The sequence below is a fragment of the Hyaloscypha bicolor genome (genome assembly GCF_002865645.1).
Source record: "Hyaloscypha bicolor E unplaced genomic scaffold K444scaffold_111, whole genome shotgun sequence".
NCBI lineage: Eukaryota > Fungi > Ascomycota > Leotiomycetes > Helotiales > Hyaloscyphaceae > Hyaloscypha > Hyaloscypha bicolor.
Genome location: NW_020194613.1, coordinates 4526 through 22170, shown reverse-complemented (window position 1 = coordinate 22170; position 17645 = coordinate 4526). Strand labels below are relative to the sequence as shown.

The 17645-nt window shown below is 38.3% G+C and overlaps 5 protein-coding genes across 5 annotated transcripts; 3 read left to right on the top strand and 2 right to left on the bottom strand.

Moving 5' to 3' along the window:
* The first annotated feature begins 3302 nt into the window (after nucleotides 1-3302).
* On the top strand, nucleotides 3303-4319 carry K444DRAFT_23467 (uncharacterized protein). Its single transcript, XM_024871264.1, has 2 exons — nucleotides 3303-4181; nucleotides 4231-4319. Exon 1 carries the CDS (start codon nucleotides 3494-3496, stop codon nucleotides 4046-4048), a length of 555 nt encoding a protein of 184 aa, XP_024734837.1. The 5' UTR covers nucleotides 3303-3493; the 3' UTR covers nucleotides 4049-4181; nucleotides 4231-4319.
* Nucleotides 3936-4856, top strand: K444DRAFT_23446 (uncharacterized protein). Its single transcript, XM_024871261.1, has 3 exons — nucleotides 3936-4181; nucleotides 4231-4341; nucleotides 4393-4856. Exons 1-3 carry the CDS (start codon nucleotides 4079-4081, stop codon nucleotides 4653-4655), a joined length of 477 nt encoding a protein of 158 aa, XP_024734836.1. The 5' UTR covers nucleotides 3936-4078; the 3' UTR covers nucleotides 4656-4856.
* Nucleotides 4857-5056: 200 nt separating this feature from the next.
* K444DRAFT_533059 (MFS general substrate transporter) lies at nucleotides 5057-7319 on the bottom strand (the record flags this gene model as incomplete). The annotated part of the gene is made up of 7 exons (XM_024875122.1): nucleotides 5057-5508; nucleotides 5647-5860; nucleotides 5908-6216; nucleotides 6335-6376; nucleotides 6426-6907; nucleotides 7046-7127; nucleotides 7179-7319. The coding sequence occupies 7 exons, from the start codon at nucleotides 7317-7319 to the stop codon at nucleotides 5057-5059; spliced, it is 1722 nt and encodes a 573-aa protein (XP_024734835.1).
* A 1941-nt stretch (nucleotides 7320-9260) lies between these two features.
* On the top strand, nucleotides 9261-9708 carry K444DRAFT_23398 (uncharacterized protein). Its single transcript, XM_024871257.1, has one exon. It carries the CDS (start codon nucleotides 9420-9422, stop codon nucleotides 9660-9662), a length of 243 nt encoding a protein of 80 aa, XP_024734834.1. The 5' UTR covers nucleotides 9261-9419; the 3' UTR covers nucleotides 9663-9708.
* A 783-nt stretch (nucleotides 9709-10491) lies between these two features.
* K444DRAFT_592513 (glycoside hydrolase family 92 protein) lies at nucleotides 10492-13353 on the bottom strand (the record flags this gene model as incomplete). Its single annotated transcript, XM_024878242.1, has 5 exons — nucleotides 10492-11266; nucleotides 11321-11900; nucleotides 12011-13066; nucleotides 13117-13149; nucleotides 13203-13353. 5 exons carry the CDS (start codon nucleotides 13351-13353, stop codon nucleotides 10564-10566), a joined length of 2523 nt encoding a protein of 840 aa, XP_024734833.1. The 3' UTR covers nucleotides 10492-10563.
* Nucleotides 13354-17645: the final 4292 nt, after the last annotated feature.

The following is a 17645-nucleotide window of genomic DNA, read 5'->3' as shown; positions in this document are numbered from 1 at the left end:
TAAGTTTATAATCTTTAAATTCTTTTTTATAAGATTATTAAGATATTTTAAACTTATAAATAATTATTTTTCTTTAATTATCTTGCCTTAAGAATCTTCTAAAAGAAAAAAAAATATCTTTATATTTAGCTTCTTAAGATTCTTTATATAGATTTTAGTAAGACTTTATTTTTTAATTTCAAATTTCTTTCTTATAGCTTTTAAAAGCTATACTTTCTTATTAAGCCTATTTATATAGGTATTACTTTCTTTAATTACTATATTTTTTTTTTTTTAAAGCTCTATTTTCGTATTTCAAATTACTTCTTTTCTTTTTTAAAATTCATTAGCCTCTTTTTTAATATATACTAATACCTATTAATATAATTTTTTATTATAGATTCTCTTAGCTACTTATATTATTTATTAAATATTTTATTAAAGAACTTCTCGGAATTACTAGCTAAAATAGGCTTAGTAACTAAAGTAGGCTTAGTAACTAAAGTAGGCTTAGTAACTAGAATAGGCTTAGTAACTAGAATAGGCTTAGTAACTAGAATAGACTTAGTAACTAGAGTAAGCTTATTAGGTAAAGTAGGCTTATTAGCTAGAGTTTTAGTAACTAGAATAAGCTTATTAGCTAGAGTATATAAAGACTTAGATCTCTTATAATTCTCTTAATAAATAATACTAAGTTATTTACTAGTATTTTAATACTAATATTATTTCTTTTTAAATATATAATTATTTCTAATTATATTACTATTAGAATTATTAGTATTAAGGGTTTTTAATAAGTTATTAGTATTAGAAGTTATTATTAAATTAATTATTAGCTCTTTATATAATTAATAATTCTATAAAGGCTACTTTTTTTTAATAGAAATAAGGAAGTAGAGTTTGGGTTCTTAATAATTTATACTAAGATATATTTTCTTTATATATTTAAGGAACTATTTAAAAGTATAATTTTCTTTAAATAGAACCGGGAAGTCCGGAACTTTAGAATAAGTAACTCTACTAGTAAGATAGCCTATAATTAGGCTTTAATTTTTAAGATTAAGTTTATAGTATTTAGCTTTTCTAATATCTTTCCAGATATTAGATTTTAAGAGGTAATTAAGTATCTAGCTACTAAGCCTTATAAATATCTTATAAAAGTCAAGAAAAAATAGGAGTTTTAAAGAATTAGTTTATTTAAATAGCTTTCTAGGATAGCTAATATAATAATAAATAGTTATTAATAAGCCTATTAGTAAAGGTTTATTAGTAGAATTATAACTATATTTACTAGTTAGCCTTTCTTTATTATACTTTCTCTTATTATTTTCCTTTATTTTTAATTCTTACTAACTATAAGCCTTAGTTAAAGTTCTTTCCTAAAGCCTTAATTTCTTTTTCTTCTTTCTAGTAAAGGCGAGATTATTTTCCTATATATTATAAAAAGTATTTCTAGTAATAGTTTTTTAGAGATTTTCTTTTTTCTTTCTTATTTACTTTTTCTTTTTTTCTTTTCTTTCTTTTTCTTATTTTTTTAAAACTTAGCCTAATAGGTATACTAATTTCTAGTATTTACTTCTTTAGTACTATTATTATTATTATTTCTCTTATTATTCTTGGAAAAGCGAGAAATAAAAGGCTTTAACTTTAGCTTATAGGCCTTTTATAAATGCTTTTTCTCTAAGGTAAATTTGGTTGGGCTTAAGGAGAAAAAAATAGTATTATAGCGGCTATAAAAAAAACTAATATCCTTTTGCTTTTAGTACTTTTTATAGTAGGCTATAGTATTATAATATATAAAGTCTTAGATAAAGGTAGTTTTAAAAAGATTAGATTAAGAATAAAAGTAAAAGGAAATAAAGATAATAATCTAGGAAATAAGAATATAATAGGAAAACCTCTTTATATTAAAGAATTAAAGGAATTATCTATTTCTATTTTAGGTATAAATTTATATTAAGTTATTCTATAATATATCTTTACTTATTACTATTAGTTTCGGATATATCTTTTATTAACTAGTAACTTTATATATATTCTTATTTATTACTACCGGTTTCGGATATATCTCTTACTAGCTAGCTACTCTAAGTATATCCTTATTTGGTATTACTGGTTTCGGATATGCCTTCTATAAACTAGTAACTTTATATATCTTGACTTATTTTTGCCGGTTTTAGATATGCCTCCTACTAACTAGCTATTTCAAGTATATTCTCTATAACTAATTCTCTAATCTGACATAATTCCGTTCTTTTATATATATTTTATATATATAAAGCTAGTTATATATTAGTAAGAGTAGAGAGAAGAAATAAAGGAATATATAGGTAATAGTACGGGGCTAGTATAACCTTATAAGAATAATTTAGAAGTATTATAGTTAATTATATTATAAATTATCTATACTTAGAAATATGATTTAATTATATATATAAGTCTTATAATAGATAGTAATAAAGGAACTTAAGTTAGGTGTGGTTGCACATGCAGAATGCGGTATTTTGGTTGCGGGCGATTTTTGGTGGGGTGCATACGTGCCACAAATCAGACATTGAAAACCGGATTCGAAAATCGCTTGATCACTTGATCCTTACGGCTTTCCGTACCCTAGTACCCTCCGCACGCATGCCTCAAACAGATGACAATCAAAACCTTGTTGAAAGGCGCCAAGCTTATGGGCCTAAGGCAGCCAGGGGGCTGGGGACTAGTAGGAGACTAGTGGATTTGTCCTATATTAAGGGGCTTCCCAGCCTTCGATAATCAGACAATCAAGGCTTCCAACCACCTGAATTTGACAAACTTGACACCAGGACAGTGGAAACTATAATATCACAGCCTCATTCTGAGTGGCCATCTCGCTTCTTAGTGATCACCTCGCTCCTATGAGAATATCACAGGCAGATTGTATTCGTAGCAACATGGTTTCAATGGCATGGGAGAATAAAGGTCCATCATGTCATTGCTTCCCTCTTCTCTCTTGCTTACCTTCACAGTCGTTTCTTCTCTTTCATTATCATTGCTTCCTTCTTGTCTCTCTTACTGTTCAATGCACTTCTATTCCATGTCGTCATTGCACAGTTTCCTCCTGTTGGAGGCGTCACGGTTTTGAAACCGAGATTTCACAATGATATTGCGGTCTCATATAAGGGGAAAATTCTGTCGGATTATACTCTCTTCCGTTCATTGACTGAATCTAGACCTTCATTTGCGAGACTACACCTGGTGTTCGTTCTTGGAGCGGTGATGTCCACCTTCCTCTAGATGGTTAATGATCGTACTCTATCAAAACATTCTTCTGGTTCTTCGAATCTCGGAAAGACCCTCCCCATGCTCCCCTTGCAATCTGGTTCAATGGTGGGCCAGGATCATCGTCAATGGCTTCTGCACTGGGTGAAAACTGGTCTCTCCATTGTCCGAAACGATTCCAATCCTACGCAGTTGAATCCCTGGTCCTAGAACAACGAAGTCAATATGCTGTTCATCGACCAACCAAACCAAGTTGGCTTCTCATATGATACTTTGGGAAACGGAACTCTGGACGCATTGTCAACTACATTATTACCTGTCATATCTAATTTTTCAATCTCTGGGTACCAAAGCAAAACGAAACATTCTTCGTTGGCACTTCCCCATCTCTCGATTGGAACAACACAGAGAACTCAACTGGAAATGCATCTACAGCTGTCTGCAGCTTCCTACAGACCTGGCTAGAAGAGTAACTCTGCCCAATATTATGCTTGGCCCTGGCTCACAAGATTTTAGATCCCCTCATTGCACCTCTCACAACAACAGACTGGGAATTTGGGGTGAGTCGTACGCGGGTCACTGGGGCATCGGACTTGCTGCATATATCCAAGACCAGAACGACAAGATTACCACTGGGAAATTGAGCGATGCCGTTCCCATCCATCTTGACACACTCGGTATCACCAATGGTCGGATGGACTTTGATATTCTTGCAACTTCTTACCCGGACACGGCGTACCACAACACTTATGATGTCCAAGCGATCTCGGAAGAAGCGTACCTGTTGCAAGAGACAACGCCACCACATGCTTGGAAATGATTCAGAAGAGCCGGGCCGTAGCAGATATTTATGATCCTGGCAATATGGGGATCAATGCTACAGAGAACAGTGCCTATTCGGCGGCATATGGTTGGTGCTACCTCAACAACGAAGCTGCGTACCTGGCTTCGGGGTAAGTCTCCCTTGCAACCTTTTAGATCTCTTCACTGACAAGGGTTCAGCACGATGCGTTCGATGTCGGCCACACAACCCCCGATCTACCTACGTAGGAGGTGTGGTTCGACAATTTGGCAATTTATCGTTCTCTCTCATATTCGATGCTGCTTATGGAGGTTTGCTTCCCCTTCTCTCGTTCGCTTCCTGCGGCTAACAGCAAATCTCAGTTCCATACTACCATCCTGAAACCTCCTTTCAAATCTTTAACCGCGTCATGAGGCACACCGATATCCCAACGGGCTCAACACCCTTTTCACCATGGGGCGACTACTTAACTTCCGGCCAGAATCTAATTTTGCGAGAAAGAGTCAGATGTCTTTGGCCCGGAGAAGGCGTGTTATGTGTATTCTGCTTTGACGACATGTTCTATCGTAGAGATGGAAAGCTTGGCGGAGAGGACGGCCGTGAGTATGGACAGGATAGTTGTTGAAATTGGAGAGGGGCCGAGGGAGGAGATACTGTGAGGAGTGAAGCAGTTGGGAGTCTGCAAGAGTGGCTAATTAGAGGCACCTTACTTGATGTACCCTTGTCGTACAGTACGTTGTGCAAGGTTAAAAGGAGCTTTTGTAGACGGGGGAAGGTGCTTGGTTGAAAAGAAGGGACGTACATTTGGTTGTGGTAGACGGGCTTAAGACATTTAATTGGAGTCATTTTCTATTGCCTGGGTATCTGTAGGGCCAAAGGAAAGGAAAGGTAAATACACCCTGTTGCCTAGTATGCAATTCCGGCCCATCACAATTGTGCCGCGTACGTATAATCACTAAACGGCAATACACGCCTAATTCAAAATTACCTTATCCAACCTAATCAATTGCCATTGCCCATTACCCACTATTCGATCGAGCTCGTGCCGAACTCATCAGTCGAAACGTTCTTAATCTCCATTCCAGCCTCCTCTTCCGTCTTAATCTCTAGCACCTTCAATCCGGGCCGCTGCTGCTCCTCATCCGCACCCTTCTTCCCATCATAACGAAAGCCTTGCTCCGTTTCCAGCTCCCTCGTTAAGCTAATCTCGTCAATCCACACCAAACTCGCGACAAAAATCACCCCAGCGAAAATACACATCACAATCCAGACCATCCTCAAGCTCTCAACATAAGCATTGACAACCGCTTGTCTCACAACACCCTGCTCTCCCTCTCTACTCCACATCTTGACAACCTGAACAAATGCGGAGGCGTCACGAGACCATTCAATCGCGTGTGAGGCGTATGGTGTACCGAGGATTTTAGTTTTGAAAGAGTTTTGGAAGATAACGCCAGAGATAGCAACGCCGAATGTTTCTAAACTCAGAGTCTCGGATCAGTATTGTCTTTAATACATAGAATTAGGAGTTGAGACACGTCTTAGACAGAGGTTGAGAGTAAGAACTCGCAAGACATGTGAAGTAGGAAACAATTATCGGAGAACTTTTGACTTACGCCCAAAAGCTCGAAAGAAGCTGTAGGTTGCGCCTGCGAAGGGAAGGTCTACGTTCGAGACCGAACATTGAGCTGCGAAGCCTTGGGCAGAAAAAAGCATCCCTGTGCCCGTACCAGCAACGAGGGACAGGAAGATCCAGGAGGGTACGTTGGTTGATTGTTTCAGGTAAATCAAGACTCCCATCCCGAATGTAGTGAGGAACCAGCCGATCCACTAGGCAAAGTCAGTATTGAGGTAGCATTTGAGGTGTTTGCACTCACGATTGAGGGTCGATATCGACCTGTCTTAGCAATCACGACTCCGACTACAACAGCCGCAGGAGCGACCGTAAACGTGAATGGGAAGATTGCAACACCCGAGGTGACCGGGCTATAGTTCTTGGACACTTCGAAAAATAGAGGCATGTAATAAAGGAGAGCCCAAACGATCATGCCGTGAACAACGGTCCCTGCATATGCGGTAATGGCGGTCGGAGAATTGAAAAGACTGCGGCGAATAAGTGGCTCTGAGGAGAAGGAGACGGAGTATACAATGAAGCCGAGCAGTCCAAAGATTCCGAGCATCATTGGCTAGATAACGGGGGAGTCAGCAATTTCTCAATTGGGTTTGTTTCGGGAGAGGACATTGTCTTAGGAAAATCTCATGGAACAGTCACAAATAGGAAAGGGTTTCTCCCCCAACACCTACGACGAGTGTTCGCCAAGATTTCCATTCGTACATAACGCCCCCCTTTAAAAATATTAGTGCGACGCTTCCGGAGAGGTACACGGGAGCTTACCCATGTGATTGGAATCAGGAAACTTGTAGTCGCAGCGATGAATATGAAAGAGCCAAACCAATCAAAATCTTTGAGTCTCTCCCATACCGACCCTTCTCTCGGATGTAATTTCAGACAAATTGGAACTCCGACGGCCGCCAGTACGCAGAACGGAATATTGAGCCAAAAGATCCACCGCCATGTAGTGTCAAGAGCCATTGCTCCTCCGATAACTGGTCCTATTACGCTTCCAATGGCCCATTGCAAGCTGATGATGGACATCCATTTGCCTCGCTCTCGAAGGCTTACCAGATCTGCTAGTAACACGTAAGTCAACCCGACAAGACCTCCACCTCCTGATCCTTGGAAGCACCGCCCAACCAGCAAATGTGTAATAGTCCTAGCGACGGAAGCGATGATTGTCCCTGCAGTGAAGAGGAACAGAGCAGCCAGGAGAACAGACTTTCGTCCGATCATATGCGAAAACGAAGCCCACGTCGGCTCTACCGGCAATACCGGTAAATCAGCAACGTATTTCTTTTAGGGAGGAGAGAGTCGGGAGCCAGTAAGGAGCATGAAACATCCTCACGATTGGTAAGGTAAGGAGCTCGGGGAATATGACAAAGGAATAGGTTGTGTACGGAATACTGTAGAGCACAACAGGAACGATGTGCCGCACCAAAAGGCCTGAATAGCCGTAGCGTTTAAAGCTGTGGCAATAGTCTTCACCAGAGTCAGTAAGTATGTCTTCAAGGCTCGGTGGAGTTCTCGTACAGGAAGGGCCACTGCAAGAATCGTAGCATCAATAGCACAAATCAAATTGAGAAGTGCTAGACATGCAAAGGTGCCGTAGAACCTCCAGCCTCGCCCGGGTTTCTTCGAGTCTGGGACTGCTTCCCTGTTTTTCGTCTCCATCACAGAGTCGTTGTCTGTTTCGACTGACATGGGAAAGATGTTGCAAATTATAAAAAGGTACTTGTTGATATTCAGCTCCAGCTCCTTTGATCGAAGGCATCGCTTCAATTATTAGGGATATTATTCTTTCTTTCTTGCTCCTTGAAGCGGGGCAAACCACCTCAGTCGCCGTCTCTCTGCAGAAACGAGAGACCAGTTCTCACTGGTCATCGTGCAACCCACAGCTTGCATGTTGCCAAAAGGCTAAGATTGGGCGAAAAAGAGGGAGCTGAAGCGGGGACGCCGCAACGTGATAGACTCTGTCTGGGCGTCTGCAACCTTAAACCACGTTCCTCCAATAAGGGCTGGAAAACGGATTGACAACTCTGCTAGAACGGGGGAAAGCTCCGTAATATCGAATTTGTGAGAAAATTGCAGGTCCAAGGACTATCTTGGGTACAATGTGTCCCAGTCTGAGATCGATTGAAGTGTCTTAGGTACCTCTCGAATATCTTACATGGCTTGGGACAGACGACGATGGGCAGATCTTGGCAGCGCAGACTGCAAGATGCTTGTTTTGATCTCCCGCTGACAGCAAGGACTCAGCGTCCCCGCCCGTGGACGAGACCTATCTCAGCCGCAGGCTTCCACATACCCAAGCCACGTTGCACGCAAGAAAGCCAGCTGTCTCTGCCTACCGGCATCGCATTCCGGATACAACCCTGAGACCAATGACCATAGTGGAGATTGATTGCAGGTTTTGAAAACGGAACAGCATCGTTTCATGGTGCTCGGAAAAGGTGCTGTACTTTTGAGTCTTCTCTGGATATGCACTTCGAGGCTTCAAAACCACTCAGCAAGTCTTTGGACAGGAATCCAAATAGGCAACCACTCGATCAAGACCAATTTTGTGACAGCACCCCATTATTCGAGCGGAGCTGTTATGACCATTTCCTTGAAGTGGCTAACACCCATGAACCGCCGAGTCGCCTTGTCCGGAGTTCGCGGCGTCGAAGTGGGGGGCTTGAGATGCATCTCCCTATTCGATGCACTGGCCGTGAACTGCAAGGCTGGTCCTCTCGGGGCTCGAGATTCCTGTCCGCTGGAGGTCCCCGACCCCACACGTGGAGCTGTCAAGCGCTTGGATGGGGCGGAAACGAAAAATCTGACTCGACCAGGGTCTTGATGTGAGGATAATGGATTCGTGGCGGTGACACTCAGGTTTCTTCTGTGGTCTCATCTGAAATCCAGCTGTCTGGTTGACGCCAACGCCTTCCCCAAAGGAGACTAGTTCATTTAGCGTTAAATTGCCCCACTTATCCCAGCCTCATCTTCCAAGAGCATCACTTTTCATCCCGTTTAGAGACTTTACAAAGGTGCGAGAACAATTCTGATCGCATTTGCTGGGTATTGGTCGAGTGATCTTTTTCATTTGAACATAATACGAAACTTCGAGTACTGTCAGGGACGCGGACATCTGCGGCAATGCCGATAGGCATTGATTGCTCTTCGAGACGGGAAGCTCACCATCGCTCTCGGCCTAAGAGTGCCTTTCTGTGTGGAGCAAGATAAGCCTTTCGCTAGTGCTGGAAGTCCGGTTACTGGATAATAGTGATTAGCCTCCTCCTTCTTGCTTTTGTGGTATTTGTCTCGGCACGCAGCTGCCCCACCAAGGTCCACAGAGCTGAGACTGGAGTCAGCAATTGACACATCAAGCCACATCTTTCATCTGGCCTGGCCTTCTTTCATTGAGAGCAGAACTCAACCTAGTTCATACTTTATATCCTGTTTTGGTTCCAATCCCGGGGTTGAGCAAGTGGCTCATCTCAGCTCGGCATTTCTATCACTCGTGGAAACGCAGTGCGCTGAATCTAGAGGCTACGAAGAGCTGGCAAGAAATGGAGCTTCTAGATTTCGCCTGCTGATACTTCTTTTGGTTTCGTCACCGAATTCAGGAAGCCGCGCGGCGAGTTCAGCTCAGTCTTTCAGGAACTCGATAACAAACATAGCACCAACTACAAGTCTGTAAAGGACACCGAGCGCTAAATAAAACGAGAAAAATTGTGACGTGTCTTTGCCTTTCTTGTTTTGGCTTCATCTCCGTTATTGCTCCAGCTGGCAATGGTTGGAGAAGCTCAGCTTGAGTTTCGGATGCCAACTTTTCGGAAGTCTGACAACAGTGGGGATGAATTATTTTCTTGGGCAGGGAGGCAACATGAAGTTTCCTTTAAACTTCACTTTCATATGTTGTGCAGCCTCGGTTTTCACTTCTTTGTTGCCATCTTGACGCTTGCATGTAAACCTTCAAAGAATCGGTCCACCCCGCATTCTACGCATCCCATTTCTTCAACAAGATTTCTTTGAACTTCAAAATCTATAACACCAAAGGACATGTCTCTACTCATTTTGTTTCTCCACAAGTCTACGCTCTGTCCCTCGTTCCCCAAGTCGCCTCCGAAGGTGTCTGTCGTGTACCAAGTCTATCTTGCAGCTCCACCGAGTGCCTTTTCAATTTGAACCAAGCCCATCACAATGACATCTAATCCCAAACCCACCACTCTCTCAAGGACGAAATCCCTCCCCATGCCACCAACAGTCCGGTTCGGGCCTTCAAACCCCTGCCGCATCATTAATTGCCCCTTGAACGAAGCAGGAATCCATCATAACATCGGAATCTACAGACATCACAACAAGGCACAACGACGGAAGTCGGTGCCCGTTCTTTTCGGGTAAGCCTCTTCTTCTACACTCTTGCTTGGCTTGGGGAAGCGCTAATCATTTGTACGGCATAGTGAGTCGAACCCACCCGATTTTATCTGGGAAGCCAGTGAACAGCGAGAGGAAGCTATGGCAAAGATACAAAGGGACGAGAACGTGGAAGCGAATCGCGATGTCGCGATTGAGATGGCGGCGCTTTTGAGTAAATTTTGTGAGCTGCATGCTGCTTGATTTGGCGAAGTCGTTGACAAATGGCGATGCTCCTCCCTGACACGTAGCCATTTTCGAGTGCTTGCAATGAGGTAATACTCTATGATCTGGATTTTGGGTCAACTTTCCAAGTGGATCAGAGCGGAGCTTTGCTTTCGAGTCAGCCACTACGCAGATCAAATTGCAGGTGCGGCTGTACTTGCAATAAGGAGAACAAAGTTCTACCAAGAAGCGCTTAAAATTTATTCTACAAGAAATCAACCCTCTAAAAACCACCGAACATTTATCGCGTCCTTATTTTCAATTTCTCTTCAAACATTTGACTGCTTTCATTCTTCTAATTCGCCCAGTAACCATCACCAGTCTTGTCCATCTCATGAAGTATATTCGCAGCAGAAAACCTCATAGCCCTCTTCCCCATCTTCAAAGTGGAATTTGACGCTCCGGTAAAATTACCAAACCCCTCATACTCTCCCAAACTCGGCGGTAGATCCGCGACCTCTGTTCCCCAACTACTCTCCACACTTCCCAATATTAAAACCAGCTCTTTCCCTTCTGTAAAGAACGAATGATCGATCCAGTTCTTTGTGTATGGCTTTCCGTTGAGTCTTGCAGATTGGATGTAGATATTCTTGTACGTTGGGTCAAAGTTGACGTTCTTTATTTTCGCCGTCTTGCCAGTGAGAGGCGAGGTGATTTCCACTTTCTCGAAGTACGGTGGGATGATCAGGTAGACGTTCTGCCCTGGGTTGGGAAAGAGTCCGATCATGGATAATGCGACGAATGAGCCCATTGCCCCACTGTCATCGTTGCCTGGCAGTCCGCCATTCGTTGGCTTGAAGTAAGCTGGGATGTAGTAATGCGATCTCTTGGCAGATAGTGCGGGACGGCCAGCATAGTGATATTGGAAGACTGTGAGGAACGCTGGCTCGTTTCCGATGTATGTGATTTGGTTTTCGTGGAGGTAGTCGAGACGTTCCACGAATGCTGCAGGTCCGCCAAACATGGTTATTAGAGTTGCTTGATCATGCGGGACGAAGCTATCAAGAGTTCCTGTCAGTTGTAATTTGTGGAAAGCGGCTGGGTTGTCTTACAAGGAGTACTCCCAAATCGAGGACTCAAAAGTCTCCGCAGCATTACTTTGTAAGGAACAAACGCTGTTCGAGTGGTTATCAATGTTCGAGCATACAAGAGGGTCTTGGAGACCCCAAGTACGATTCAAGTATCGCGGCTGGAAGAAACCTTCAAAAACAGCGCTAGAAGCGTTGATAGAAGAAGTCTGGTCAGCTTTGAACAAGTTCTTCCAGCTCCCACTCCTCGCCGTATACTTCTCAACGTCTCCTACTCTACCACCTAGCCCGGAACCAATTTGCGTGATCACGAAGTCGTTGTAGGCATACTCAAGTGTCCTGGAGATGCTTCTTGTCATAGTGCCGTGGCCTTTGTAGTCGAAGTCTTGGACGGGAATGTAGCCAAGGGCTTTCCAGCTATCCAAACCACCGCGTCCTTCGCAACACCAATCATATGGTTCGACCTCAGCGTCCTTGACTACTGCGTCGTAACCATCATCCCAGTTGACGTTTTCAGAGATACCTTTCAAGTAGGCATCGGCAAGAACATTGTCAGCATTTGAACCTCCTTGAGTAAACCCTTTAGACAAGCTCATCCTGCAGTCTATCGTCGAATTAGTAGGGAAGTTTCCTGATGTTGAAGAGGGAATCTATGAGCTGAAAAGCTAAGCTCCAAAATCGAGAAATATCAAATCATTCTGGGGACAAACTTACCAGGCAACCATCCCTCATGGCGATACGTATCGATCAGAGACCGGATCATGAGTGTAACCGTGCCTGGATCCATGATCGTCATAAATGGCATCTGCGATCTGAACAAGTCCCAAATGCAGTAGAAAGAATCAAAATACGGCTCATCGCTCTCCCAAAGCGGATTCTCTCCGGTGTAATCTTGAGGATTTACCATAGTGCGGTAGATTCCAGAGTAGAAGTTGGTTAACATATCTGTCGTTGTTCCGTTTGTTGAGACCTTGATGGGGCTTATTTTTTCCCTCCACAAGCTCTTTGCCGCTCTATGGACTTTATCAAAGTCGAAATCTGAGATTTCCTTTTCAGCGCTGGAACAAGCTTGCTCACTGCTGATTAAGCTGACTCCAACTCTGGCCAGAATTCCATTGTCAGCCTTTTCAAATCGGTTAAATGCTCCTCCAGGCAATGGGTACCCGTTGATTGAACGCGAGATGAGAAGATCCTTGACTTCAGTGCTTGCTCTGCTATCCACGAAGATGCCGTTGTCTCGAAGTGGTGCTCCCGAGAAGTCTGCACAGAAGTACGAGATGTAAGTTCCACTGCCAAAGCTGGGTTGGAATCGTGCATTTCCGGTGATTCTTCCAGAGTCAGCATCAACTGAGATGGTGCCGTTATCCTGTCGAGAATCCGAAAGATCCGTCAAGTCGATAAGAATCAACGGACTTGATGCGTTGCCGCTAGTTTGGCTGGCTGGGAACTTGAATCTGAACAGTGATGTATGCTGAGTTACAGTCATATCTGCTTGGATTCCGCTTGCCAGTTGAACAGCGAAGTATCCAGGTGTAGCTATGACCGAGCCATTCACATAGGAAGTTGCTCGCTCTTTCTTTGGATAGTGGCAGCCATTCACGTCATCTCCAGCACATCCTGAGAACGGGAAGAGGGCAAAGTTGCCGAGGGATGGTGATCCACCTGTTCCAGAGTCATGCATGCCAGAGAAACCTGTGATTTGGCTTCCGTCTGTAGTAAAGCCACCTTGATTGCTACCTGAGTTTGTATCCGCAACTGCTTTGGCCATCCCTATATTATGTTAGCCATTTCTCAATAACTCTTGCTCTTAAAGTGCTCACCGAAAGGGAGCGTTGCTCCGGGGAAAACATTTCCTGTCGGACATCAGCTTTTAAATTTCATGAGAACTCCGAGGGGGTTTGTATACCTCCATTGCTACTTCCAATCAGCTGGTTAACATAAGTGAGAACATCATAGTTCGCATCAATAGCAGACTTGGTTGAGTTCGTAGAGTTCTGCGCAATAGCAGAAGAGATCAGCAAAGCAAGTGCTGCCAAACCACGGCAAGTGAATGCCATTGTGACTAAAGATCTGGGGAACTATAATCAGGGGCACAAGAAAAGACGCTACCAACGGTTCAAGTACCGACGAGGACGCGGGGCAAAGATATAGCAATAGTAATTGGGATGGACCTGCATTGTTAAGATTGCGATCGTCTGACTGCTTTCACTTGGACGTTACATGTGGAAACTCAATATTCTGAATCGAGAAGGTGGCAGAGGTTATTTCTTTGGTATGCTCGTTATGAGGGGGTACCCAAGTACAACCAACCGGGCCTGGGATCGTCACCCTGCTGAGATTCGCGATCAGTGTGCGCTGAATACCCCGCGCAACCAACCACCGAAAGTACATTAACCTTCACCCTGGTTAAGAGGGACCTATTCCGGCTGCTGAATCCCCTCGTAACCACCCAAGTGCCCTACTTCCTGAGGCCTAGAACCCCTGTCGGGCCACATCACCATTGCACTTCATACTTTCACTCTTACAAGCTTAATAAATTAATAGAATTCAACCTACTCGTAAAATTCTAATTAATCTATTAAGTACTTTATTTAATACTTTACTTCCTTACGATATTATTTATTAAAAGTTGCCCATTAATATACTAATTTAATATTTATATTTATAATAGAGTAAAAGACTCTCTCGGTTTTGCTCTAGGCTCGCACTTCGCAGACTTTATAAGTCCTTTACTCTGCGTTCTCTCTCCTCTTGAACTCTTCTTAATATATAACTTTTTTTTAAAATGATTATTAGTTTGATTTATATTATAATCCTTTATATATAAGTTTAAAAATTTCTATTTATTTAAATTTTACAAAAGTTGTAAGAATTTAAGAAGAACAAAGATCGTGAATACTCTCATAATTTCTAAGCGAGAAGACGCGTAACTAGGGTAAGAACTTTTATTTTTTCTTATATAAAAATCTTTGATTAGAGGATTATATCTAATCTAAATTAAAGATAATAGGAAGAAATATATATTCGCACAGTCTAAGCTTTCTAAGTTAGAGTATTGCAATGTTTTAAGAATAATAAGAGCGAAAACTTGGATTGTAATCTGCACAATGTCAAGCGCAATGTAATGTGGCCTTACTGAGGCCATTAGCGGGCTAGTCGACAAAACGCGCAAGCGAAAAGTGATTTTCTGATTTTTTGATTTTCGCATGAGCCCCACCCCTGCCCCACCCCTGCCTCTCTCCTCTCCCTCCCTAATATAATACCCAAAAAATCATAATTTTGCTTATATTCTCTTATTTTTATTCTACTTTATTATAAATATAATATTTAAAGCTTAAAAATTAAAGTAAAAGATTTCTTATAAAAATAATTTAAAATTAAAAAAAAGAAAACTAAAATATAAGAAACTATAAAAATATAAGTATATATTTTTTTAATATATTAGCTTAAAAAAGCTTAATATTTTAAATTTCTTATTTATATTTTATATATATTTATTAAATAATTAAATAAAAATAAAAATATTACTTTATTAATATTATAATATTTATTTAATAAATTATTATAAAACTTTAAAATTATAATTTCAAATATATAAATCTAGTATTATTATTAGTATAATTATTTTTTTAGGAATTATATATATAGTTACGGGATATAAGATATAAGATATAAATAATAAAATATAAAATATAAGATATAATTATATAATTTTATATTCTATAAATAACTTAACTAGTAAACTAGATTTCTTTAGGCTTAGTAAATTTAGGAATTATATATTAATATTATAATATTATAATTTTTATTTCTAAATAATAATAACTTTACTAATTAATATAACTAGTATTTTTATAATTATATAATAGTATTATATATTACTAATAAACTAATACTAATTAGTTTATATATATAAATTAGAAAATAGAATCTTTTAAGCTAAAGAAATATTTAATAGCCTATAATAAAATTAAACTAGTCTATATTAAAGAAAAGAATTACTTATTAATTTTATAAAGTATCTAATAGCCTAAAAAAGAAAATAACTAGCTTTTATTAAGAACTAATAACTATTTTATTAAAGAAAGAAATTACCTATTAATTTTATAAAATATTAAAGTATTTAGTAGCCTAAAAAAGAAAATAACTAGCTTTTATTAAGAACTAATAATTATTTTATTAAAGAAAGAAATTACCTATTAATTTTATAAAATATCCGGTAGCCTAAAAAAGAAAATAGCTAGCTCTTATTAAAAACTAATAATTACTTTATTAAAAAGAGAAATTACTTATTAATTTTATAAAATATCTAATAATCTAAAAGAAAAGACTTTAGTTCTTACTAATTAATAAATAATTAGTTATTTATTTAATTATTTATTTAACTATTTATTATCTTTTAAAACTAACTTCTTTTAGCCCTAAAATTACTTTCTTAGAACTTCTTTTTTCTATTTATATAATATTTATATTTATAAAATACTTTCTCTAGAATATATATCCTATATATATTCTTAAAGCTCTTTAATTATTACTTTAATTTTACTAATAAATCGAGTTCTTTAAGCTTTAGATTTTTCCGGAATTATAATATTTTATTTCCTAAATTTCTTATTATAAATAAAATATTTAAAAGTAAAATATTTACTTTAATATCTTTAATATTCTTAAATATCTAAGATATTTAGTATCTAGTATTTTAACTAGATATTTGAACTAAATATTTAGTATCTAAACTAGATATTTAAATATCTTTATTACTAAACTCTTTTTATAAACTTATTATAAATTATATATATATTAAAAAAGGCTTAGCTTTAGAAATTTAGTATTATAGTTATTATAATATATAATACTAGTAGGAATTAGACTAGAGCTAGAGAGGTATCTAGTATCTAAATAAGGCATTTATAGTTACCTGATTATTATATATAACCCCGAGCTTAAGCTAGTATATAGGCTCATATATAGCTTATAATTATTTAGATCCAAGGCTCTTTCGGGATTCTTTTCTTTCTTTAGCTTTAAATTATTAAAATAGAAATAATCTAACTATATTTTCTAGGCCCTAGATCTTATACTCGTAATATAATTTAAAGCTTACCTATTTCTTAATCCTATAAAGGATTTAAATAATACTTATTTAATTAGTTTTTAATAAGTATAAATATAATATATTATAGCTATTCCTAAACTAGTTAATTAATATTAGAATAAAAGAAAGCCCTAGAATAATTAAATAAAAAAGCCCTAGACTGGCTAGATAAGCAAATAGGCTAGTAATCTTACTACTAAATAAAGATCTATAAGAAAGCAAGTCCCGGAATAACTAAGTAAGTTAAAAGAAGCTATAGTATAAGATACTACTAATATATTACTAGAAAGTAAACTAGAGCCTCTTATTAAGTTTCTTAAGAAATCCGAGTATTCTATTAATATTTATAATAAAAGAAATATTTTTTTCTAAAGAATAAAGAAAAAAGAGAAACTTGCCTTATTAAAGGCAAAGTTCCAAGAGTTATTTTGGAATCTAGAAGCTTTATATAAAGAAATTATTAAGCTAATTCTAAAGATATATAATATTCTTACTTATAATAAAAATTATCGAAATTAGCTAAGAGAAACTAAGTAAGTCCTATAAAAGAATAAAGCTATTATTAAGAAGCTTATTATATAGCCTACTAGAATAACTAGTTTCCCTATTTTAGAAAGTAGATACTTAATTAAATTCCCTAACTTTTCTATTTTTAAAAGTATAACTAAGAATAGTATTATCTTTAATAATTAGTTAGTTTAGATTAAGAATAAGCTCTATAATAACTCTAATACTTATTAAATAAAAAACCTTAAGATTATTTATATATCTAGCTATATAAGTAATTATATCTTTATACTAATCTTTTCTTACCTAAACTAAAATAGTTAATATATATATGAGACTATTAGGGAACTATATACTTATCTAGAGAAGCTATATAGTAACCCGAATAAAGAGTATAATATTTAGTAAATATTTAATTAGCTATTTATAAAAAAGAATTAGATTTTTTAGGAGTTCTATATTCTATTCCTAAAATATATAATAAACGGAAATATTAACTTATAAGACCTTAAAAATAACCTAAATAATAAGCTTATCTAAAAGCTCTAAGAGGCCATAGCTATATACTATAATAACCCGGTTATTTATATTATAGAGTTTATATAATATTATATTATAAATAACTAGTAAATCCGAGCTTATTATAAAAAGAAAAAACAGGTATTTAAGAAAGCTAATAAAGATATAGATAAGCCAAGCCTAGAAAATGCCTTTTATATAAAGCCTACTCCTAAAATCCTAGTAATA

Bases quoted from the DNA above. Each gene is read 5' to 3' on its own strand.
- K444DRAFT_23446 (XM_024871261.1), top strand. From the start codon at position 4,079: ATGATCCTGGCAATATGGGGATCAATGCTACAGAGAACAGTGCCTATT. The intron at 4,182-4,230 runs GTAAGTCTCCCT...ACAAGGGTTCAG, and splicing joins GCTGCGTACCTGGCTTCGGG to CACGATGCGTTCGATGTCGG. The intron at 4,342-4,392 runs GTTTGCTTCCCC...AGCAAATCTCAG, and splicing joins ATTCGATGCTGCTTATGGAG to TTCCATACTACCATCCTGAA.
- K444DRAFT_23467 (XM_024871264.1), top strand. From the start codon at position 3,494: ATGATACTTTGGGAAACGGAACTCTGGACGCATTGTCAACTACATTAT.
- K444DRAFT_23398 (XM_024871257.1), top strand. From the start codon at position 9,420: ATGGTTGGAGAAGCTCAGCTTGAGTTTCGGATGCCAACTTTTCGGAAG.